Source organism: Centropristis striata, chromosome 1 (genome assembly GCF_030273125.1).
Source record: "Centropristis striata isolate RG_2023a ecotype Rhode Island chromosome 1, C.striata_1.0, whole genome shotgun sequence".
NCBI classification, from domain to species: Eukaryota; Metazoa; Chordata; class Actinopteri; order Perciformes; family Serranidae; genus Centropristis; species Centropristis striata.
This window is the reverse complement of record NC_081517.1, coordinates 13263559-13289480: the sequence shown is the minus strand read 5'-3', so window position 1 is coordinate 13289480 and position 25922 is coordinate 13263559. Positions and strand designations below refer to the sequence as shown.

At 38.4% G+C, this 25922-nt stretch overlaps 2 protein-coding genes across 5 annotated transcripts in view; one reads left to right on the top strand and one right to left on the bottom strand.

Moving 5' to 3' along the window:
* usp34 (ubiquitin specific peptidase 34) overlaps positions 1-10890 on the top strand; it is an 82850-nt gene extending 71960 nt beyond the window's left edge. For all 4 annotated transcript variants that reach the window (XM_059331697.1, XM_059331680.1, XM_059331689.1 and 1 more), the window contains exons 67-77: positions 519-597; positions 2131-2257; positions 3066-3173; positions 4135-4239; positions 4355-4479; positions 5164-5287; positions 5378-5457; positions 6494-6634; positions 8030-8170; positions 8285-8441; positions 9167-10890. In XM_059331697.1, coding sequence (XP_059187680.1) covers positions 519-597; positions 2131-2257; positions 3066-3173; positions 4135-4239; positions 4355-4479; positions 5164-5287; positions 5378-5457; positions 6494-6634; positions 8030-8170; positions 8285-8441; positions 9167-9921 — 1942 coding nt within the window. In that variant the 3' untranslated portion in view covers positions 9922-10890. The remainder of the gene's footprint in view (positions 1-518; positions 598-2130; positions 2258-3065; positions 3174-4134; positions 4240-4354; positions 4480-5163; positions 5288-5377; positions 5458-6493; positions 6635-8029; positions 8171-8284; positions 8442-9166) is intronic.
* A 502-nt stretch (positions 10891-11392) lies between these two features.
* Positions 11393-25922, bottom strand: part of LOC131972083 (protocadherin Fat 4) — a 30936-nt gene continuing 16406 nt past the window's right edge. Inside the window, exons 15-28 of the mRNA XM_059333844.1 lie at positions 25639-25764; positions 24684-24935; positions 24209-24307; positions 23199-23371; positions 22891-23042; positions 21071-21378; positions 19459-19569; positions 16983-17174; positions 15573-15670; positions 15040-15201; positions 13776-13961; positions 13513-13590; positions 13389-13425; positions 11393-12891 (exon numbers count right to left, since the gene is read on the bottom strand). Of these exons, the coding sequence (XP_059189827.1) occupies positions 12778-12891; positions 13389-13425; positions 13513-13590; positions 13776-13961; positions 15040-15201; positions 15573-15670; positions 16983-17174; positions 19459-19569; positions 21071-21378; positions 22891-23042; positions 23199-23371; positions 24209-24307; positions 24684-24935; positions 25639-25764 (2088 nt within the window). The 3' untranslated portion in view covers positions 11393-12777. The remainder of the gene's footprint in view (positions 12892-13388; positions 13426-13512; positions 13591-13775; positions 13962-15039; positions 15202-15572; positions 15671-16982; positions 17175-19458; positions 19570-21070; positions 21379-22890; positions 23043-23198; positions 23372-24208; positions 24308-24683; positions 24936-25638; positions 25765-25922) is intronic.

The following is a 25922-nucleotide window of genomic DNA, read 5'->3' as shown; positions in this document are numbered from 1 at the left end:
TATTTTTTATGTCTATCTTTGTATTTTTTGTGCCCCATTTTGGTCATTTTACATCTATTTTTGGCCATTTCACTCCTGGTGAAAGTCCTGGGTTAGGTTTTGTGCTTTACCTTTATTCATAATTACTCCATCCGCTAGATGGCACACTAACTCCAAACATAAACATGGGTAAAGATTGGTGTATCATATGCACGCAGAATTGGATTTTGTGTGAAAGTTTCCTGAGGCTGTGATTATCCTAGAGGTCACAGCAGCTCATTTTATACACTGATCTTAAGTTTCACTGACTAACATCATCACACATGAAGAAAACTCATTGAATCTCTCAGCTGTCCAGTTGGACCAGTGTAAGGACCCCAGGATGCACAAAGATTCACATACAAGAGGACACAATTACACATTTTACAGCATGTGATCAGCATAAAGTGGGCGTGTATGTAAAGAGGGGACTGTGTTCTGTATTTACCTTTAGGACTTGATTGCTCTGGATCCTAAAGGCTGTTTTGTTGTTCTCTCAGTGCCTTCAGGGTTCTGCTGGAGAACGACGAGGACCGACTGCTGGTGGTCTTCAACAGAGGACTCATCCTCATGACTGAGGTAGGATCAGGATCTGGATCTGGATATCCTGTATAACTATAAAAGCATCAAAAGCAGAGCAGTTTTATATTAAAAATACCAAGATGACTTACAACTAAAATGCACAAAGACACAAAAGAGACTTAACCCATTAAGGCCAAAAATGCCTGGAAAAAATGCCTGGAAAACCTCTGGGCGATTTTAAAAGAACCCCCTAAAACCTGAAGTTTTTCTGGAAATTCAACAGAAGATTTTTCAGCCTCTGTAGCAGATGGAAATGAAATTCAAAAAGTATTTGAGAGCTTATAACAGTGGCTTTCATGAGAAGTTGAGTTTTTTGTCCAAACCTTCAATAAAGTTTTTTAAAAAATCAACAAACTCAGCAAATGTTACATTTGACTGAATAAAAATCCTATGCATAATACTAATACATGCCCATTAGCAAGATGCAAACATGATATGACCACTGGAAGAAATAGACATAGTTTTCATTAGTCTACCGTAATAAAAAAATAAAATAATAATTATAATTATAATAATAATAAATAATAATAACACATTTTATATATTGCACTTTTCAGGGTACTCAATGACGCATAAAGTAATATAAGACATAAACAGTCTTGATTTCTTATATCATCATCACAATCAATTAGTATTATTATTGTTATTATCTCCAGATGGCCACAAATCTGTCTGTTCTTTGGTGAAAATTTGTCGTCTTAAAACATATGTGTATATATATATAGATAGATAGATAGATAGATAGATATGTATAGATACACTATACAATTTTATGATATCAAATAAAGTAGAAAATAAAAGTCAGTATTATATATATTAATGTTCACATGAAAATAATAAATGAGGCAATAAATATATAATATAAATATAAATATAAATTAAAAAATGAGTCAACATAGTTTAAAAAATAAAATAAAATATTTTTAAAATATATTATATATATATGTGTGCATATATAATGTTTTTTATGATATAAAATATGATATGAATATAATTAGGTATTTATATGTGTATATATATATGTCATTTTTTAATTATATCAAATAAAGTAGAAAATTGTTATTATATAAATAAATATTCAAATAAAAGCAAGAAATTACTGTAAAATAAATGCTGAAACAAATAAAAAATGTGTATATATATATATATATATATAAATAACATGTTTTATTGTATTAAATAAGATTTTTAAAATCTCACTAACTAAATATATATAATTTTATTTAAAAAAATTATTAATTTTCAGGGGTATTTTATTTTCTGTTTAGTTATGTGCATTTTAATTATTTATTTTAATTTAGTCACTAATTTATTTAATATTGACTTATATTACCTTATATTCTGAGGAGTTAAATTAAAGCTGAATGATTAAATACAACAGCAACACTTTAAACTTTATTAAAGTATTTAGTATTTAAAGTTAATGTAATAATAAAACCTGTGAATTCTCGATGCTCGAGGACATGAAATCATATCTCTCCTGTTTCTGATGTTTGTGATGTAACCGTGGTGATCTCTGTCCGCCTGCAGTCCTTCAACACTCTGCACATGATGTACCACGAGGCGACGGCGTGTCACGTGACCGGCGACCTCGTGGAGCTGCTCTCCATCTTCCTGTCCGTCCTCAAAGCCACGCGGCCGTACCTGCAGCGCAAAGGTGAGACTCACCACGCAGAGTTTAACTGGACTCTACTATATTTTATATTCTAGGATAAGAGAAGCTTTTATTGATCTTTAGAGGGGAAATTCAGCTGTTTCAGCAGCAAATGCAAGGAAATAAGTTAAGATAAATATAAAACTATATATTTATTCCCCCAGCTTGCTTGTTTTCATGACCATTTCAGCAAAGTTATCATCATGAAATCTTGTGAGGTCATTTCTATGAGATCTGTTATTATGGAGCTCCCAGCCAGAGCGCCAGGCTTTAATACAGAGTCGACATAGCAGCGAAACCGTAAAATAACAATAACCGGGTGTAGACAGAAACTTGTACGTCACAGCCCGCAAAACGACTTTGATCCATTCGGTCCGAAAACATTCTAAAAGTCTAGGAGAGCCGTAAGATTAAATCATTTTATTCACATTCAAGTTTGTGGAAGTTTTAATTGCGCTGCTCCAGAAGAAGCAGAAGATCAATCCGGGTATTTTTTATACTTGGAAGTCATGGCTTCATACTCCACTGAGCAGCTTTCATAGGAATGAACAGAGCCCCACCTCCAACTCTGTATCCACTTATATTTCTATCCATGGTTTTTACTCTTATGTCACTTGCATACCGGTGAATATGTACGAAGTTAGTGAGAAGCTTATCATATATTCTGACCAGAGATTCAACACAGCGGACAGTTGCAATCTGACAAAATTAAAAGCCGCACCCAGTTAATTGTAATTCAGTTAAAGTTAATTGTGGTTAATTGTGAAGGATGTGTGTGAGAGGTGTGAGCAGATGTTTCTGTTGTGTCCAGATGTGAAGCAGGCTCTGATCCAGTGGCAGGAGAGGATCGACTTCGCCCACAAGCTGCTCACACTCCTCAACTCCTACAGCCCCCCGGAGCTCCGCAACGCCTGCCTGGGTAACAGACAGAATTTTTTTGGAATATATATTTTTTATTTTTAATCATTTCAACAGTTTTAATTAGCACAATGTTGCCCAAATATTTATAGACAAATACATTTTTTTGGTGAATTTTAAGGAATGAAAATTTTCCATATTAAACCAATTTTTAGGATATTAAAGCCCCAACCACGGTTGTTTTTTTTGTTTTTTTACTTTTTTTAAATAATATTTCATATTTTAAGAAAAATTGTGATTTTTGTGTATTTTAAGGATTTATTATTTTCTCCATATTAAACCCTTTTTTTTGTATATTATGATCTCCCTCCAGTGTTTTTTGCCCTTTTTTTCTTAATCATTTCCTAACAGTGTTAATTTGCCACAATGTTGCCCAAATATTTTAAGAAAAATAATAATTTTGGTGTATTGTAAGTTAAATAATTCTTTTCATATTAAGCCAATATTTGAGATATTAAAGTCCCCCCTCCAGCTTTTTTTCAAAATAATATTTAATCTATTTAATATAGATTTTTAACATAATTTCCTAATATTGTTAATTAGCCTCTATATTGCCCAAATAGTTTTGGACAAATATTATTTTTTGTGTATTTTAAGGAAAGAGAATGTTCGATATTAAAACAATTTTTAAGATATAAAAAAAATATGGTTGTTTTTTTTGTTGTTGTTGTTTTTTTAACATTTGTATAATATTTCCTATTTTTAGACTAATGATGATTTTGGGGTATTTTAAGGGAATACATTTTTCCATCATGAAATTTGTCTTTTTAATACATATATATTCATATCCCCCTTGAGTGTTTTTTGCCCTTTTTATTTATTTTCTAACATTGTTAATTAGCCACAATGTTGCCCAAATATTTTTAGACATATAATATTTTTAGTGTATTTTAAGGAAAGTAAAGTTTCCATATTAAACCCATTTTAAGATATTAATTTCTCCACTGCTGTTTGTTCTGCAGACGTTCTGAAGGAACTGGTTCTGTTGAGTCCTCACGACTTCCTGCACACGCTGGTTCCCTTCCTGCAGCACAACCACTGCACCTACCACCACAGCAACATCCCCAGTGAGCCACACTCCTCCTCCTAATACATTAATGTCAGTTATTATTATCTGAACAGCAGTTTCAGTGACTGTGTGTGTGTGTGTGTGTGTGTGCGTGTGCGTGCGCGTGCGTGCAGTGTCGTTCGGGCCGTACCTGCCCTGCAGAGAGAACATCAAGCTGATGGGAGCCAAGAACAACATCCGACCTCCTCGACCGGAGCTCAACATGTGTCTGCTGCCGTCCATGGTGGAGAGCAGCAAGGTGAGAAACAAAATAACATTCAAGAGTCACTTCATAAAGTTTATTAAGATAGATTAGATCTAGATTCATTTCATACAGTTTAATTCAGGTGATGTTATAAATAAATGTTGATATTTGTGTCAGTCTCTTTATTCTACATGTGTCATTTAAAATAAAGTGTTTGCACTGACCAGATCCTGTTAAAAACATAAAATTCTGCCAATACTTCAATACGTATAATATGTGGAGAACACTGGTTTTGGTCATATTATGTAAAATAATTTTTTGTCTTTTTAAAATATTTTTTACATTTTTTTTTTATATTTTGTGTTTTTTTGTTGTCTTTTTTATTAGATCTTTTTTGTTATTTTTTGTCCTTTTTTGGTCTTTAATTGACTTTTTTTTGTTCATTTTGTGACTTTGTGAAATTAGTGTATTCTTTTTGGTAATTCTTTTTTTATTTTTTACAACATTCGTGACACTTGTGGGCACTTGGAAAAGTGTTTATATATAAATTCTGATTTATTCAAATTTAAAAAAAGAGGAGACAAAGAGAAATTCAACCTTTTTTATGATTTCTGTCAGTCCGTGTTATTTTGCACAAAGACATGTCTGAGTTGTTCCCACTTCTAGCCATGGTTGTGCTGATTCCACAGAGCTGCAGGACTTATAGATTTATAGAGATTTTATGTGTGTCTCTCTCAGGGTAAGGACGAGGTGTACGACCGGATGCTGCTGGATTATTTCCTGTCCTACCATCAGTTCAGCCACCTGCTCTGTCGCGTCGCCATCAACTGCGAGAAATTCACTGACACGCTCGTCAAACTGAGTACGCATGAAAACACACACATTCATATAAAAAAACTGCTCGCTCACACAGGAATATAAAGTCATTGAATGTTTAATTTCTCTCTCTCAGGTGTGTTGATCGCGTATGAAGGACTTCCTCTTCACCTCGCTCTCTTCCCCAAACTGTGGACGGAGCTCTGCCAGTCTCAGGTCTGACACCTTCTATCACCATTAAATCCAGCTGTTTTTATTGCGTGTGCTTGTAAGAGCACACTATATACTATCCACCGGGCTTCTTCCTATTTATTTTTCAGTTTCTTCCGTGTTTTTTAAACATTCACTAAAAAGGTATCAAATCGACCGGCTTGGCCATGACAAGTGTGCTATGACTTTTCTAAGGGTTTTGGAAAACGGTTTTCAAATTATTCAGCAAAAACAAACCAAAAAATCCCCCCATTGTTACCCTATGGAGGGGCTACAGTGGATGACATCATCCTAGAGTGGAGAGAGAGAGAAAAAAATTGGCAAAAATTTGCAAACTGCGCTCAAGGCCGCAAACGCCACTACAGAAATAATTTATACATGGAAACATAGGAAAATTCGTCTTCTCACTCACATTAGTCTGCTAAAGCTGTCAGAGTTATAGTTTGGGTTTAGGACCCACAGATGTGTCACCAACACGCACCCACAGCCTCATAGACCGCCATGTTTAAAAGGCAGGAAAATTTCTGGAGGAAAGCAGAAGTACCAGTTTCTTCTGATCGCCCTAAAAAAACATTTTCTTAATTTTTCTTGAAAAAACACATATGTAGACATTCAGGAAGAACTCAGGATGCTCAAACTGAAGTCGGATCAATCATAAGAATTATGGTTTTGCCAAAAATGCTTTCTGTTCAAGGGGCACTTTTCAGCAGTTTTTCTCTCTCTCTGTCAGTGGCGTCAAATGTCACAGGAGCAGCTGCTCCGCCACCTGGCCCTGGTTGCTTGACACACACACACACACACACACACACACACACACACACACACACACACACACACACACACACACACACACACACACACACACGTTGAAAGCTTGATCGGTCACAGACCTCAGCACGGTAGGGATATTATACTGTAAACGACTTGACAGTGTCAATACTGTATGGGTGAGCCAGAGTCAAGCACACTCAAAATGTCTTTTTCTAGTTGTTGTTATTATTATTGTTATTTGTGACCTGATGTTTGCTCTGCGGTCTCTCAGTCGGCTCTGGCGAAGACGTGTGTGAAGCTGCTGTGTGAGGATCCGGCCTTCAGCGAGTACATCAAGTGCATCCTGATGGACGAGAGGACGTTCCTGAACAACAACGTGGCCTACTCCTTCCTCACCTGCTTCCTGCACAAGGTACAAAAATATAAAATTGCAGAAAAGCTGGAGTGCAGCTTTGCTTTAGTATTTTTTTCTGAATTTAAAAAAAAAAGGTTTTTTCATCTTTCCCAGCTTTCATTATTTGTTGTATTTTCAGAAATGGGAATTGTCCTCATTAAAGCTATTTATTATAATATAAATATTAAATATATATATATATATATATTAGGGCCGGGACTCGATTAAAAAAATTAATTGATTAATCAAAATTAATCATATTTTAATCGCATATAAATATTTGACCTGAGAACAGTGAGAAGTAATTTTTTCCACATGGGTTTTTAGTATACCATTGAATAATGACTGAATACATAAGCTTAAGCAACAAAATATTGTTTATTTTTGATCAAGTCCAACAGACCACTGCAATTTTTGCCATTAAGTGTAGCAATAGCATATTAAGAAATATAGTACATTTCATAAATTCAGGTAGCCTATAGGTAGGTAGACCTTCTGTGAACTATAATACTTTGGTTTTAGGCTCATAGCTTGCACACAACCATGCTTTTATCGACGCTTCCATCCGTTCGTTTTTTGTAATAAAATGTCCCATCATCCACGGGGCCAACCAAAGCGTCTCATCAGCTTCTTCCTTCATGTTCACTGTGGTTTGTTGTTGTCTGAACTCATGAACGCTAGTTGGTGCTCCAGTATAATCGGTCTGCCTGAAACTCATCCAGTGAGAAACATTCCGCGGTGCAAAAATAAGTGTGATTAAAATGCGTCAATTTTTTTAACGCGTTAATTTTTGTGTAATTAATTAATCTTAACGCGTTAAAGTCCTGGCCCTAATATATATATATATAATTTTTTTTAAAACATTTTATCATTTCCAACAGTTTTAATTAGCCAAAATGTTGTTGCATTTTTGTAGACAAATTTCCACATTAAACCAGTTTTAAGGTGTTAAAATCCCAACTTTGGTTGTTTTTTTTTTTGTTTTTTGTTTTTTACATTTTAGTAATATTTCTTATAATATGTCTAATTAGCCTCAATGTTGCCCAAATATCTTAAGACAAATTATAATTTTGTTAAATTTTCAAGACTGAAAAATGTCCATATTAATGCCATTTTTAAACTCTATTTTGTAACTAATTTGCTGACTGTTCATTAGCCTCAATGTTCCCTCAAATATTTTTTGACAAACAATCATTTTGGTGTATTTTCAGAAATCAATTTTCTCATTTAATTTAGTAAATTCTTCACTCCAGAGTATTTTGGATTTTTTTAAATATTTTATATTTTTCTAACTTTTAGACTAGTCAGTGTCTGAACTTTCATTGAAATGTGAGGAAAATTGGTGGTTAGGAACCACACTAACAGCCTGTGTGTGTATAATTGTTTGCTCTGTGTGTGCGTGTGTGTGTGCAGGTCCAGGTGCTGTCCGGGCCCAGCTGTGCTAACCTGATTGGTGTTCTGGTGACAAACCTGCTGAGTGAGCAGAGCAGCCTGCAGCCGGAGCTGGCAGCTCACCACGCCGAGCTGAGCAAGACCAGCGCCCTGCTGAACGCCGTACGAACACAGACACACACACACACACACACAGACACACCTCTTTTGCTGTCTGTCTCTGAGCCCTGAGCGTCTCTCTCTCTCTCTCTCTGTCTCTCTCTCTCTGTGTTTTAGGATCTGAGGGCTCTGCTGCTGCTGCTGTCTGTCCAGCCTCCTCAGACGGTCGACCCGGCGCTCTGTCCCGCGCTGCAGGAGCTACAGACTCGCTGTCGGGTCTGTGTGCAGCAGCGCAACGCTCTGGAGCTGGAGGCCAAGGACCACAAGGCCAAAGGTACCACACACACACACACACACACACACACACACTGCACCTAGAGTATCCTAAAGGTTACTGTCTCTTTAACCCCTCTGATGGGAACGTATGTTTTCTTTAAGCAATCTCCAAAAATACACCATTTATTGTAGAAAGAAACTGTAATAACTGACATTATCGATGGAATTTCCCACAGTCCTTGAACAGATCATCAGATAGGAATAAAAAGTGACCAAAACTTGTGTTAAAATGTTGATATTTGTGTCAGAATCTCTTTATTCTCCATGTGTCATTTAAAATAAAGCTTTTGCACTAACCAGATCCTGTTAAAAACATTAAATTCTGCTTCTCAGAGACACTGTGAAGATATGATTGATTCTGCTGAGACAAACGGTCACGTGACAAATATTCACTGAAAATCTGAGAAAAGACAATTAGACTTTTTCCCCAGTGGTAGTGACACTTGTGGGTCGAGTGTTTATATATAAATTATATTTTCGAATTTCTGTCATAATAACTGTTATTCTGCACTAAGACAGGTTTGTGTTCTGATTGTGCTGATTCCACAGAGCTGCAGGACTTATAGATTTATAGATTTTATATGTTGCAGTGAAACACGAGGACACTGAGACTAAAATGTCAAAGAAAAATAAAGATAAACACCCCAAAACAGCTTATTGGGGTTCAGAATGATATTTATTATTCTCACTTATTTGACCTGTGTCTCTGTGTCTGTGTGTCAGTTGAGGATGAAGGTGCGACCCCGGTGAAGCGGCGGCGTGTGAGCAGTGATGACGACCGAGCCGGCGAGGCGGCGGCTCCGCTCTGCGTGGCCTCCACCTCCTCCTCCTCCTCGGCACTCCCGCCCTGCGGCGAGCCGAAGCCCGACCACCAGGAGGCGCTGACGCCCACCAGCACCTCGGACACAGAGACGCGGGACTCCTCATCGCTCATCGACCCGGGCACGGAGCAGGACCCGCCCTCCCCCGACCCCGGCCCCACCTCCTCCTCCGGGAACCTGGACTCCTCCCCCAAGGAGGAGAAGATGGAGGCGTCGTCCTCCTCGTCCTCGTCGTTCTCCTCGTCCTCCTCACTGCTGCAGGAGGCGGGGGAGGGGTTTGTGCAGGGGGACGAGCCTGAGCCGCCGCGACACGAAGAGGAGGAGGCGGCGGCGATGGAGGGGAGGAGGGGCGAGGCGATGACCGCCGCGTCAGAGGAGGTGAAGGACGAGAAGGAGGCGGGCTCTAAGGCCGGCTGCAGCTCTGCCCCGCCCCTCTCAGAGGACGCCGCCACTGCTGCCTTCCCGTCGTCCCTCGGGCTGGTGGGGGAGGGGCCAGAGGCGTGCGGCGCCGCCCCCCCCCTCCTCCTCCTCCTCCTCCTCCTCCTCCTCCTCCTCGCAGGTGTTCCCGAGCGCTGGCTCCGCCCCCGACATGCTGGACATGCTGTACAGGACGGTGGACGCCACCATCGCCATTCTCACCAAACTGTCAACCGTTAAAGGCCCGCCCTCTTCATGACATCATCAACTCACAGCCGCCATGAGATCTTTAACGACAACTTTTTATTTTCCCTTTTTCTTCTTTTTTGAAATCTGAATTCTGCTCAGAGGGAAAAACTTTTCCCTGTTTTTTGGTTCCTTCTTCTTCTTCTTCTTCTTCTCTTTCTGCTGTTTGTGCTGCTGTTCGTTGCCTTCTGCTGATGTTCAGTCGGTCGGTTTTTCCAGCTTCAGTGGCGCTCGCCGTGTCGTTTCGCTCTATAAAACTGGGACTCCACGCACAGCCGACACCCCCCCCCTTCCTCCTCCTCCGTTTGACAAATAAAGACGAAAAACAGAAAAAGTCGTAACAAGCTATAGCACATTTTTTTCAAAGGGCAAAAAAAGAGTTTTTTGTTTTGTTTTTTGTGTGTTTTATACTGATTTGAATTTGTTTTGGAAAGTGATTTTATTTGTTTGAGGTTTGCTGTAACGGGGAAAGGTTTACAGAACTTTTGTCTCCTCTGTATGTAATTTAATTTTATTGCATTTTTACTGTGTATAAAAATGGTCGTCCTCTGTGCCAGTTTTGTACTTTATGAACGAGGCAAAAGAAAGTTGCCTTGACTTTTTCTGTGGTTATCCAGAAACTAAGTTTACCTGTAAATTAAGAGAACCACGAGAAACTTGATTCTGTAAAGAATCCTCTCTAGTCATTGCCTGAAGGTGTATATGAAAACTATATAAATATATATATAAATATCTTTATATATATATGAATATATAAAAGCGGTGCTTTATTTGACTGTGGTTGTAATAAAGCCCCCCATGTTGGACCAGCTGGAGCTTTTATTTTCTTTACTGAAGTACATTCCATAATCTATTGTTTATTTTTTTCGCTTCTTCTGCTGTGTTCTGATTTTCTTCTGATTTTATTTTAATAGAGAATAAATTAATAAAAACAGTTTTAATATGAAGAATTATGAACTGAAATCCATGTGGAGCTGTGAGGTTTTTTTTATTTATTTTCCTCTGTGTCCAACAAGAAAAATATCAGAAAAATAAAACTTTTCAGGTTCTCTGCAGCGGCGAAGAGCCTGACGAGCCTGAATGGATCAAAAAGCTGCAGGTAAATGTAAGTAAGGTAAACAAAAGAAGCTGTTTGGACTTTTATTACTGCAGCTACACAGGTGTTCGATGGTGGTGGTTTTATTTTATATGGATATATATAATTGTTATTTAATTAATGTGTATCAACAGACTATATCTGACCCATTTTAAGCTTTTTTTGACTTTTTAAAATTTGACTTTTTGTGAGGGTGGTCATTTTTGGACATCCCATAATATGGAGTTTTTTTCCCAATTTTTGGATAAAATATATGACCACATGTATCAACAGACCATAATTGACCCATTTTGGGCATTTTAGACTGTTAAAAAAATTGACCACTTTGGACAATAATCAACTTAGTATAGTATGACTTTTTTTATGGGGTGTAATTTTTGGAAAACCCATAATATGGTGTTATTTTGCTATTTATGGACAAACTACCACACGTATCAACAGACTATAACTGACCCATTAGAAACAGGTTTAGGCATTTTGAATTTGACAAAAGTCAACATACTATAGTATGACTTTTTTCAGTTTTTGGACATCCCATAATATGTTTTTCTGTCATTTCTGGCCATGTTATGCTCTGGAGTTTTATAAGGACATTTCTAGTATTTTTAGGCATTTTAGAATTTAACCATTTTTGACAAACGACATGCTACAGTACAACTTTTTTTTGTGAGAGGGTCATTTTTGGACATCCCATAATATGGTGTTATTCTTTCAATTCTGGCCATTTGATGCTCTAATATGCATCAAAAGACTATTATTGGGCCATTTGAAGCATTTTTAGGCATTTTAAAACTAGACTTTGAGGGGGGCATTTTTGGACATCCCATAATATGGTGTTTTTTTCCACTAGTTTTAGTCTATTTATACTACTACATGACTAAATGTAGTAAATTGACCAATTTGAAGAATTTTTAGGAATTTTAAATTCTGACCATTTTTGGACAAAAATCAACATGCTATAGCGTGCCATTTTTTTGAGGGGGTCATTTTTGGACAACATTGGCCAACAGACGTATCAACCAACCGACCCATTCCAAGCATTTATATATTTCTATAATTATTTATTTTAGTTTTTTCAGTTGTTACTTTTATTTTTATCAGCTTTTTACAGTATATTTTTTCTTGAATTATTTATTTATTTTTCTGTATTTTTTCCAGGTACAGAAACAGATTTCACATTTTGAAATTATTAGAAAAATAAAAATTCCAACGTGACACAAAACGTTGAGTTGATCTGTACAGATTGTTTATTGTGGTGGTTTCATGTTCCAGTTCCACTGCAGAGCTGCATTCATGTTATTTACATTTTCTTTTGCCAATAAAGTGCATCGAAAATGAGCATAAAAACAAAACTTAAAAGTGACACAGGAACACAATATCACGTGAAAGATAAGTTTAGTTTTACAGACAGAGAAAAAAGAATAAGTGTTAACAGCAAAACTTTCTTACAATATAAAATCTGAAATACAGTTGGAGCATTTTAACCGTCACCAAAATAAATGTCTTGATTAAAGTGCCATTTCTTAAAACAGACTCACAGCTTGTGCAGCCACATGAAGGAAATAAATAAAACAAACAGGAAGGACATGAGGTCACAGAAAACTGACTCATCTTTACTTTTAGGCATCAAATTAAAGTATTTGAGTTTAGAAATGTATCTTGGCATAAAGGCTGTTAAATTAAAATATTCTGAAGCAAAAGTATAAACGAAATATAATTAAGTCTGTAATTATTTTAGCGGCACTCTGCAGCTTTCAGAGAGAAGACGTGCGGCTTTCATTTCCATCCCCGTCCTCCGTCTGTTTGGCCTCTTCAGACCTCACACTGTCTCTGTCCGTCTCTGCCCTCTCTCCTGTCCCCATCCGTCCCTGAAACACAAACAAATGTGACTCAGATCTCATTTAAAAGTGTCAACAATGTACCAAGTTATTTCTTCCTCTTTACCTTTTCAGATGTTTGTTTTTTTCGCTATTTTTGGACAAACTATACTACCACATGTATCAACAGACTATAATTGACCCATTTTAAACATTTTTAGGTATTTAAATTTTTGACCATTTTTGACAAAAATCGTTTGACTTTTTTCAGTGTTTGGACATCCCATAATATGATGTTTTTCTGTCATTTCTGGCCATATTATGCTCTAAAATGTATCAACATACTATAATTGACCATTTTAAGAAATCAAAAATCAACATGCTATATTATGACTTATTTTTTTACATCCCATAATATGCTGTTTTTTTATCTATTTTTTATGTCAAACTATACTACCACATGTATCAACAGACTATAATTGGGCCATTTGTAGAATTTTTAGGCATTTAAAATTTGACCATTTTTGAAAAAAATCAACATGCTATACCTTTTCAAATGCTTTGAGAATCTCCTGAGAAGAGTTCCTGGAAAAACAAAGAGAGGTAACCATTAAAAACAATATTCAAACTGAGAGCTGAGACGTGATTTAGAGCAGGATGAGTTGTTGTTACATGTGATCTGCAGAAGGTCGGTCGATGTAAAGAATCTCTTTGTCAGAATCCTCCTCATGTTTTTGCCTCAGTTTGAACCTGACAAATTAAACACATGACGAGCGTTAAGATATTACAAACAGGCTGGATCCTTATGTCTGAGGCAGTAATGGGCATTTTATTGGATGATGATTGGTGATGGTAATAGTGTAGTATGTACACAACAAACAAAACAAATATATAATTATAGTTAAATATTATAGTTTGACCAATAGTTGTCTCACCTAATGATGAAGGCAGCAACAAGGACCAGTCCCAGCAGGCTCAGGGCCAGCAGCACGGCCAGAGCGATGACCACGGCTTGGTTGGAGGCGGGGCCTACAGGTTTTATCTCCACGTCAAAATGAAGCCCGTCCCCGAACACCTGGACCAGCTCCACCATCACAGACGCTGACTGGCTCTGCAGCTTCCTGACGAGTAGCAGTAAAGATTTTATTACAGCTTGTGCAGAAAAATGTGGGGTTTTACTTCATTTTACTTACAATGCTTCATTATGTATTTTATGTGTGTTTAAGTATACGTTTGGACGGGTTGATGGCTAATTTCATTGTCCTAGTACTTGTTACTCTGTGCAATGACTAAAGGTGATTCTGATTCTGATTATTTTCAGTATAATAATAAACAACCTCCTGTGTCTTTTCTATTCAAATTGAGAGAATTGGTGTCACAGTTGCTCAAAGTGACACATTCACAATGTTTTGTTTTGTCCAGGCCTCAACATTATAACAAACATATTGCATTCATGAACATTATTCAAAGGAAAAGCAGCAAACCTTCACATTTAAAGAAGCTGGAACCGTCAAATGTTTTTAGACGAAAAATGTCATCAAAATAGTGGCCAATATATTTTCTGTCTATCAACTAATTTAATAGATTTAAGATCACCTTTATTCTGCATGGGTCATTCTGTTTACACAGAGCAGAGAGGAGAGGACAGGAGAGGCTGTTTGCACAGAGCAGAGATGAGAGGATCTTTTTCTTTTGTGTGTGTTTTTACATCATTTTGGGGGGTTATTTTGTGACCTTTTTTGTCATTTTGTGTCTTTTTTGTTATATATTTTTTTCTTTTTAAAACAACATTCGTGAGACTTGTGGACACTTGGAAAAGTGTTCATATATAAATGCTGATTAATTCAAATTTAAATTATCAGAGAAATTCAACTTTTTCTCTGATTTCTGTCATTCTAACTGTGTTATTCTGCACAAAGACATGTTTAAGTTGTTTGATTGTGCTTATTTCACAGAGCTGCAGGATTTATAGAGATTTTATATGTTGCAGTGAAATTCAAGGACACAGAGAGGAAAATGTAACCTAAATATATTAAAATGAGTAGAAGTATATTATTTGCAGAAATGGGAAAACAGTTACAATTCACCCCTACAAGCTAATTATAACATATTAATAAGTCTGGATTTGTCATAACTTGTATGTAAAAATGCATATCAAAGTGTATTTTTTAGCACTAATGTTAAAAGTGAAACTGTTACTTTGTGACGTGTTCAGAAGAGACGACTTCTTGTCCGTCTAAGCTGATGAAGCTGACCAGCGTCTTCTTGGCGGCTCTCAGAGTTCTGGACCCTGAAGATCCTCCGTTAGCGTTCGACACCTCTGTGATGCTCACCGTCCAGCCCAGAGCTGCACCCAAAGCCCTGAGAGGGGAAAAATGATATATATAATGAATTATTACGACAGAGTATTAGGGCAACATTTGGGGGAGAAAAAAAAAACGAATTACAAGATTAAAGTCGTAAATATTGAATAAATTAAGAGAATGAACTTGAAAATATTGAATTAATTACGAGAATACACTTGAAAATAAAACGTCGAAAATATACTTTACTTTAATTACGACTTTATTCTCGTAATTGATTAGATATTTATGCCTTTATTCTCGTAATGAATTAAATATTTACGACTTAATTAAAAAATGATTTTCTAAATGTGACTCTACCCTAATACTAAAAGTGCACAGAATATAATCTTAAAGCAAAGTAAATGATGAGATAAAAGTCTCACTCACTCCTCCAGCTCTGGGACTTTCTCCTCCACCAGGTTGGCCGGCTGGTTGAGGGAGATGACCACGATGTCGCCGCTGCTTACACTGCCCTTCACCTCCACCTGGGGGCAGCACAGAGACAGGAATTTAAATAATAACAACCATATACAGACATGAGAACACAGAAGCTTAAACCTTGTAATGCAGATAAACATAGTTTACTGCCTATAAGCTACCTGTGTAACTTGGTTTAACTAATTTTGATATTTTTATTACTGTATATATTCTATTATCTACTGTATTTTATTGTCTGGGTTTTGTTTGTTTATTTGTCGTTTGTCATTTTTTTATTCCATCTTCATCCCTTGTATGTATAGTGCTCTATTAATAAAGTTTATTATGCTGATAAAAACCACAAAACCACCACACTCCATTGACAAAAACAGTAATTTTCCCTCACAGAACGCAGGAGTTTCTGTCCTTGATCTGTCAGTTTATTTGTTATTGCGTGACTTTGGTGAAATTGAACGAATCCTTTAAAACACTAAAATCACAGAATAAAACAAACAAACCTTATCAATTGAGGCAGCAGTAGACCAGCAACTCCCGTGCTCTGCAAGTTAAATTCCTCTTTTTGAGAGAATGTAGACAACAGCTTCAGTGTAGTATGACCTTCACATTTTTTTAATAATATGGTGTTTTTTTCCTTGCCATATTATGCTCGAATATATATCAACAGACTATAACTGACCCATTTGAAGCATTTTAGGCATTTTAAAATTTGACCATTTTTGACAAAAATCGACATGCTATTGTATTACTTTTTTTCAGTTTTTGGACATCCCAAAATATTGTTTTTTTTTGCTATTTTTGGACAAACTATACTACCACATGTATCAACAGACCATAATTATACAATTTTAAGAATTTTTAGGCATTTTAAAATTTCACCATTTTTGACAAAAATCAACATGTTATGGTAGGACTTTTTTTTGAGGGGGTCATTTTTGGACATTCCATAATATGGTGTTTTTTTCCTGCTATTTTTGGACTATAGTACCACATGTATCAACAGACTATAAATGACCAATATCTAGCATTTTTAGTCATTTTAAAATTTGACAATTTTTGACAAAAATCATTTAGTAACATAATACAGATAAGGCAGTCTCAGGTGTCTCGGTGCAGGAAGAACATAACACTTTTTTAATTTTTTAATCAAAGTGTCCTGGAAAATAAGATGTGTGTGGGTTTTATGGACCCCTGCTTAATCATATATGTAATGAGTTATTTGTGATGTAGGAGTCAGTGTACAGTGGGAGGTTTTCTCATCAGTCTTACTGAAAAACTGAACAATGAGACTCACCTTTCTAAAGATGCTGGAACATTTTGCTCTAGCTCTGTGAACCACTCCACCCAGGCCTCCACACTCACCTCCACTGAGATCGTAGCATGGAGCCCTCTGGGGTCTTCAACCTTCACCTCCACTCCAGCCGTCGTTCCGGCCAGAGCCTCGGCTGAGACCACGTACACCAGACCCGAGGACGGATCCACGTCAAAGTACGGATGGCCTCCTGTCAGACTGTAGACCAGCTGACCCTCTTCACCCACGTCCGGGTCTGAAGCCTGGAGGTTTGGACACAAATATCTATTTACTTTACTTCATCTTGAACTCAAACATCATAAATCAGGAACGCATGTTTTCTTTAGAAGATCGGCAAAAATACACCGTTTATCATAGCAAGAAACTATAAAAACATTATTGTCAGAATTTGACCTGAACAAGTCATAGGTGCGAAAGTTTCCTTTAGAAAAAATTACCAAAACTTATGTTAAAATGTTGATGTTTGTGTCAGAATCTCTTTATTCGACATGTGTCATTTAAAATAAAGTGTTTGCACTAACCAGATCCTGTTAAAAACATTACATTCTGCTCCTCAGAGACACTGTGAAGACATGATTGATTCTGCTGAGACCAACGGTCACGTGACAAATATTCACTGAAAATCTGTTTACACAGAGCCGAGGGGAGAGGACAGGAGAGGCTGTTTACACAGAGCAGAGAGAAGAGGACAGGAGAGGCTGTTTACACAGAGCAGAGAGGAGAGGACAGGAGAGGCTGTTTACACAGAGCAGAGAGGAGAGGACAGGAGAGGCTGTTTACACAGAGCCGAGGGGAGAGGACAGGAGAGGCTGTTTACACAGAGCGGAGAGGAGAGGACAGGAGAGGCTGTTTACACAGAGCAGAGAGGAGAGGACAGGAGAGGCTGTTTACACAGAGCAGAGAGGAGAGGACAGGAGAGGCTGGAAACATGACAATACTTCAATATGTAAAATATGCGGAGAAAACTCTTTTTTTCCTTTTCTTTGAAAAGTGTTTATATATGAATTCCATTTTATTCCAATTTTGAAAAAAAAAATATTTATCAAAAAAATTCAACTTGAATTTATTATCTTTAATGATTTCTGTCATTCTAACTGTGTTATTATGCACAAAGACATGTTTGAGTTGTTCTGATTCCACAGAGCTGCAGGACTTATAGATTTATAGAGATTTTATATATTGCAGAGAAATACAAGGACACAGAATGTAAAAAGAGCTCAAAAAAAGCCCTGAAACGGCTCATATCACACCGAGTTATTTAGAAGGCTTAATCATTTACAGTGGGCAGTATGTTAGTTTGCAGGTAGAGATGACTGAGTGAAACCGGTTTGATAAACTTGAGATAAAGATCGGTTCCTCCCTGAGCTCAGTGACAATCCAATCCAATCCACTTTGTTTATGTAGCACGTTTATAGCAAGCACAAGGTATACAATAAGATAAAATAGAATAAAAATTGAATAAATTAAAAATACATAAAATGCACTGCCCGCACAAAATAAAATATGCATGTATACACATAAAATCATAAAATCAACACTCTATGTGGTGTTAAAAGCCAAAGAGAAGAGATTTAAAATGAGACAGTGAGGAGGCCTGTAATGTGCAGCGGCAATTCATTCCAAAGTTTTGGAGCTGCGATGGCAAACGCTGGCTGCTCTGAGCTTCAGCCTAGCTCTGGTACCAGGAGCAGCTGGCCAGCTGACCTGAGAGACCGGTTGGGAGTGTAGGGGTGTAGCAGCTCAGAGAGGTAAGGTGGGGCAAGGCCATTCAAGGCTTAAAAGCAAATAAAATAATTTTAAAATGAATCCTAAAATAGACGGGCAGCCAGTGCAGTGAAGCTAAAACAGGTGAAATGTGTTCATACTTTCTTGTGCCAGTTAAAAGACGTGCAGCAGCATTTTGTACAAGTTAAAGTCGGGCTATGGAGGACCCACAAACCCCCATATAAAGTGCATTGCAGTAATCCAGCCGAGTTGTCACGAAGGCATGGATCACAGTCTCAAAGTGCCGTGTTTGCAGGAGTGGTTTTATTTTGGCCAGCTGCCGTAACTGGAAGAAGCTGGACTTCACCACAGCTTTAATCTGGCTGTCAAATTTAAGGTCAGCTTCCACTTTAACCCCCAGATTGCTCACACTTGGCTTTTGATACTGTGCCAAAGAACCCAGATCAACCAGGGGGGGTCACAGAAGTGCTACCAAAGACCATGACTTCAATCTTTTTTTCATTAAAACTTAAAAAAATCGAAGACATCCAAGCTTTAATATCCTGTAAGCACCTTAGGAGTGGGTCAACAGAGTAAGATTTGTTGAGGGGGGGGGGTTGGGGATGAGCCACATCACTGAGTGAAACACCTGCTGGGTTTCAGCTCAAAGTCCACAGCTACTGTTTATCACTGTTGCAGTCGTCACACAGCACAGAGAAGATCAATGCAGCCTCACCTCTTATCTGACGGTTTATTACAGGATCGTGTCTCACGAGGATACGTTCTGACGAATGGAAACTGACAGCAGCTGGGCGTGCTTACCTTGACACTGATGACGGAGGTTTTGTACGGGGCAATGCTGAACACAGAAGCTTTATAATCCTCAGAGAGGAACTGCGGAGCTTCGTTCACGTCCTCCACCTGAACTCTGACCTGAGGGAGAGAAGAAACATGTCACATTACTGGAGAGAATTTCACTGCTGAAAAAGACATGAAACCATTTCTCCCAGGATTTCTGGGTTTGAACTAAGCGGCAACCTCCAGGTCTGAGCAGGGAGGCAAACCAGGGGGTGCCTTAAGCTGCATTTTACTGAAAATTCCAGCAGGAGGCGCTGACAGCTGCAAAAGCATTTGGGTCCATTTATTTCAATACAAAATGAGAAACTTCTTACTTGATTTATTACCTCAATATTTTTTTTAGGACAACACTATAGTCTCAATCGCTAGTAAAAAATCTTCTTCAACACAATTTGATGTCAATAGTTCTAATAATGGCCCCATTTAGAAGAAAATAGAAGAAAAATAATTGTATGATTTGGGGCGTGACTACCTTTGATTGACAGGTCACTGACAAGGCGAGCCGTCATCAGGAGAGAAGCAGAACAATGCGTATCCACGGCAACATGTCAATAAAGTTATATATAACATTATATAGATATAAAAAAAGGACGTTTAGCGGTTTGGTCTCATAACTTTGACCCTTTCACTGTATTTTCACTTAATGATTTTATTTGAACGTTTTGTTCAGTAAAATGTCTTGTTCAGCGTTTGGTTGGACTAACAGACACTCCAAGGAGTCACTGTTCATTTTTCAGGTAAGTAATGTACATTTAGTTTTTGTTTTTTGCCAAAACTAACCAATTAATGCTCCAGTTAATGCTAACATGAAGAGAGAGGCGTGTAGTCAGTGTCATCAGATCCCTCTCGCTCCTGTGTAACACTAAACTCGATGCCTCAAACGGGCCACAAACCAACGGGTGACGTCACGGGGACTACGTCCATTATTTATACAGTCAATGGTGTGAAACAAATGCACCTGCATAGAAAACTTTTAGGTTCTGTTCAACGGAAAGAAAATCTGTCTCAAAATCCCAGACATCTGCAATAATCCCTTCAAAATAAACTCATCAGTCTGTCATAAGTAGCTTAGACAGTGATGGTACAAAACCATATAATATATTTTTGAAACTTCTGTTTGTTTTACTAAAAATATGTCTGCTACTTTCTTGTGGGTCTGTTTTGTATGTGCCACAGTTTTCATTATTTTTTGTTGTTTATTGATGGTTTAAATGTTAAATGTTTCTATGTGCTACAAAGGCTGAGAACTTTGATAATTGTTCCGATTTATTTGAGATGTTTATAGATTAAAAAAAAGAAAAAGTTAATGCTTTTTAGGACAAGGCAATGTTTTACCGTTAAAGCAAAGAGTTTAAGCTTATAAATGGTTTTTAGATCATGTCTATCAGCTACAGATGCTGAGAAATAAATTATTTAGGACACGTTGACATTCTGAGCAGTTTCTCAAGTTTTGGGATGTTCTTTTGAAACATTGCTGAGGTTTCAGAGGGAGTTTTTCAATAATCTTCAATAATCAGTATCACCGGATGTAAACATGCCAGTAGGATCAACATCACATATTATGATCGGATCATACCATTGTGACTGCTGATGTTGGGGGGGTCCTGGTGTCCACTGCCTCCACATCTAGAAAATACCACTCCTGCTCTTCTTTGTCCAGCGGTGCTCGGGTCCGGACGGCTCCGCCGGCGTCCACGGAGAACAGGTCGGTGTGTGTTTTCAGTGTGTAGGCGACATCGTACAGGTCGCTTCCCGAGGACGCCATGACCTCCCCCGCCAGCGTCTCCGCCGGCCCGTTCTCAGGCAGGCTGAAGTTGTAGGAGGAGCTCCAGAAGGCCACGACCTCCACCAGACTGACCAACCGCAGGTTCACCACGACACGAGCTGCAGCAAACACCACATATAACATTCATTAGGATATTGATTATTGATATATAATATATATATCCCGATATTTTTATCCCAAAGTGAGAGCAAATGTTCAGTCAAAGTCAAAGCCAAATATGGCATATCACAAGTAGTTTTAATGAAACAGTTTAAAGTGAACATAAATACTGGATGATCTGAGGCGTCGTGAGTGGTCTTTTGACGTGACTTTTTTCTGTCCTGTAGAAGAGCAGGGCCGGGGCGTCCCGGTGGCTCACACTGGTAGAGCGCTTACCATGAAGGCCGTGTGCTTGCTGCAGCGGACCCGGGATCGAATCCGGCCTGAGGTCCCTTTGCTGTATGTCTTCCCCTCTGTCTCCCCCTTTCTATCTGTCTCTATCTAATAAAGCAGTAAAATGCCCAAAAAATAATCTTTAAAAAAAAGAAGAGCAAGGCCGTTTTTCTCCCCTGAAAAAAGCCTGGTTGGTGATTGGATAGAACGCTAAGCAGATTGTGACGTAGTACTCGACGCCATTTGTAAAAGCCAGCGAAGCAGTGTTGCCAACTTAGCTACTTTGTTGCTATATTTAGCGATTTTTCAGACCCCCTTAGCAACTATTTTTCAAAAAGGCAACTGGGCACAAATCCAGCAACGTTTTCTGGTATAATCGGAGACTTTTGGAGACTCGTTCTTACTCTTCTTAACAAGCGGCGGGGTCCGGCGGCTCGTTAAGAAGAGTAAGAATCTTTCAGTTTCGGGCATTCCATAATATGTTGTTTTTTTGTCATTTATGGCCATATTATGCTCTGATTTGTATCAACAGACTGTAATTGACCCATTTTAAGCATTTTAGGCATCTTAAAATTTGACAAAAAATCGACATACTATAGCATGGGTGATGAACAAAAAGATAGTATGGAATGTCGTTCACTACTATGTCGTTCAAAATCATGAAAAATGCCATGCTTCATTTCCTTTTATCGGCTCGGATTCTGTTCACAGTGAATTGAACCGCACTAGGGTTGGAGAGCCTCACACAGGAGGTCTGGGACCAAACCAGAGTACGACTGGAGCGTTCACAAGAGACCAAATGAACCAGAACAAGGATTTAACCACCAAAGTTTGATTAAAATGGACTAAACTTTGGGTTGTGAAAGCAGTCTGTATCCGGAGCTGCGGTCCTCTCTTCTCAAAGTGAAATAGTTTCCTAGCAGCTTGGAGTGAGGCGGAGGGGCTGCAAGCTGCTCTAACTAACTAATTCTTGCCCCATTTGTCTGATAAACAGTAAATTAATGAATACTGCGTTGAGACTTTAGTTTTGTGGAAGTTGGTGTGTTTTCATCTTGGTTTTTCAAAAGGGCTGGAAGAAACTACTTGAAGAAAAAAAGCATCTAGCTAATTGGAGGTTACAATAAATACAAATAAAAGCCCTTCGAGGTATGTAGTTGTCTGTGGAGCTCCAAGTTTGGTCCGAAAACACTTTGAGTTCACTAACGTTGATTAAAAGTCCCGAGTGCCCTCAGACTGACCTGTGGAGCTCAGAGGAGGCTTGCCGTGATCTTCAGCCTTCGCTGTCAGCACCAGCGTGGTGTCCTCTGTGACATCAGCAACCTCAGAGGTCAAGGTCACGTCCCCGGTCTCACTGTCTAAGGCCAAATATGGAGAACTTCCTGCAGAGAAGCTGCAACAGCAGAAAAGATAATATAATTCAGGCTTGATAAAGAGTCCTAACCTGTTACTGATCAACTATTAGAGATGAAACAGTTTCACCAGGACTTTGATTCCAGCATGACTTTTTAAATGTGTTGTCAGTGGTATTAACGTCATGTGAACTGACCTGTAGCTGAGGAGCGAGTTGTTCCCGGCGTCCTTGTCGGTGGCGGACAGCGTCAGCAGCAGCTTCCCATCCGCTGCATCTTTCAGGAGGACGCTGCTGACGAAGCTGCTGGAGCTGAACTCAGGCGTGTTGTCGTTGACGTCGATGAGACGAACTCTGATGGTGGTGACGTTCTGGTGCACACGAGTCAGTGAAAGAGGTTTCAGTCTTAAGTTATTTATTCTTTATTATCTTTGGAGCATTAATTACAATGCAAATTATTTAAATCTATGATCTATGTACATATATATATATATATATATATATATATATATAACCATAGAAAATGGCTAGATATCAGCTCTTAAATTAAACTCTTATGAGCTATTTTTGTTGTTATCATTTAGTTGTCACCAGACATTAAAATGAACAAGAAATTGAAGAAAACAAGGGTGGTCTAATATATATATATATATATACACACACACACAATTTAATTGTACTTTAATGGAAACATGGCTAGTGCCATTATACTAAAGTTGAAAGAGAATTTTAAAAGTAAATTTTGAAATATGGCATTAAAAAAATTTGTTTCCATCAGCTGGTTCAGATTGAACAAACAAAGCTGCTACATAATTTGGCCAGCAGACAATCTGGTAGTAAACGGGAAAAGAAGAAGATAGAAAACAACGACAAAAAGATGTTGCTGGTCGGAGAGAAAATGGAGAGAAGTCTTCAGGAATTAGATTCAACTTCTAATAGTTCTTTCATGTCAGAGGAAACTGTTGATCAGTCATGTGAGTTAAATGTTTGGTACGTCCATAAAAAGTTTCCATCTCCCGTTTAGCACATTAACTATTTTTTAAAAAGACAAAAAACACCTCAAGTGATTGCAAAACTTTTTTGCGCATTATTGAAAGTTTTATAAAATTTTAGTGTTTCCATCATGCTTTTCTCATGAGAATCTTGGAGGTTCAGAGAAAATCACTGATGGAAACACAACAATTAAAGATCTTTCTGATTGTGATCACCTCTCTCTGTGGGCTGCCTCTGTCTGTAGCCTTCACCAGCAGCTCATATGTTTCTCTGCTCTCCCGATCCAAAGTACCAACCGCCAGCAGCATCCCATCCTGCAGCACAACACGTGACCTCAGAGCAGGGACACAACAGCACAGAAAACATCCTGCAGTCCTGTCTGTCTCTCTCGCTCTCTCTCACTCTCTTTCTCACTCTCTTGCTCGCTCTCGCACCCTCTCTCGCGCTCTCACTCTCATGCTCTTTCTTGCTCGCTCTCTCTCCCTTACACGCACTCTCTCTCGATCTAACTCACTCTTGCTCACTCACTCGCACTCTCTCTCTCTCCATCTCTCTCTCTCATGCTCTTGCTCTCTCACTCTCGCGCTCTTCCTCGTGCTCTCACTCTACCTCTCTAATGCTCACGCTCTCTCTCACTCTCTCTCTCTCGCTCTATCACTCTCTCTCTCGCTCTCTCTCTCCTGGCCTCACCTCTCTGAATCTGAAGAGTGGGTGAGGGGAGGAGAGGGAGAGGGTGACCTCTCCGTTCGGGCCGAGGTCGGCGTCCGTGGGCACAATGGAGAAAACTTCTCCCGGATTTTTCTCAGAGTAGTCGCCCTCGGGGATCTCGAGGGGGTCCGGGATGTTCGGGAACTGTGGGGCGTTGTCGTTGTAGTCTAGGATGGTGATGTTGAGCTGAGCTGTGGAACTGAGACCGTCAGGGACCTGATCCACCGCCACCACCTAAATACAGACATGGAGAACATCATGATCTCAGAGGAGCACACATTTAACTGCTTCAGCTCTCTTCAAGGACTTTTGCATGGACAGGATCTTTAGCTGTTGTCCAAAAACTTTTTACAGGGTTGTTATAGTCTTTGAAAACCCTAAAACATTAAAAAAAAGATGGGAGGACATTATAATGTTAATAACGAGTATATTTGGGAGGATTGTATCTGCACCTATGACACAGTATAGGTTGTTGCATGGACAACACAGAATGCCTCACGTTAAGAACGAAATGAAGTGTAAATTGGAACTTACATGCATTGTTTTAGAGTTAAAATAAGATAAATCTTTATTGGTCTCATGATGTGGAAATTGCACTGTTGCAGCAGCAAGTGGATAGCAGAAAGAAGGATCAGTATAAACAAAAAAAGCATAAATATAAAACAAATATTAAACAAGGATATAAAATTATAGAATAATATCAACAATAATACTAAATAGAACAATGACATACACATGATGTAGGCAGATATAAACACCAGAGATAAGAAATACTGCACAAGAAAACTGCACATTGGTAACATGAATATCTCAAGTTGTAGAGAAAGATGTAAACTGTTTTTCTCTCATAGATGACTACGGGACATCTGTAAAGTTTATACTTATTGGAAGAGGCAGAAACCAGGTGATGTGAGATGTGAGTGTGTCATGTTTGTACCTGGAATACGTAGCTGTCCTTTGTCTCTCTGTCCAAGGTGACGTCCTTCCTCAGCGAGACTACACCTTCTTTGTTAATGTCAAAGGTGTCGTTGGTGTAGATGAAGTAACCGTTGGAGAATCCACCCTGAGGGAGAAGATAAGGTGTTAAACACCACGGTCAGAGTTAATGATCAGCACTGAAACAGCAGCAGATGCTTATCTGATATAACATACAGTAACACTTGAGAAATTACTATCAAGCAGCGCTGCCAAAGTCCAAACTGTAAGAGTTCACTCATCTGT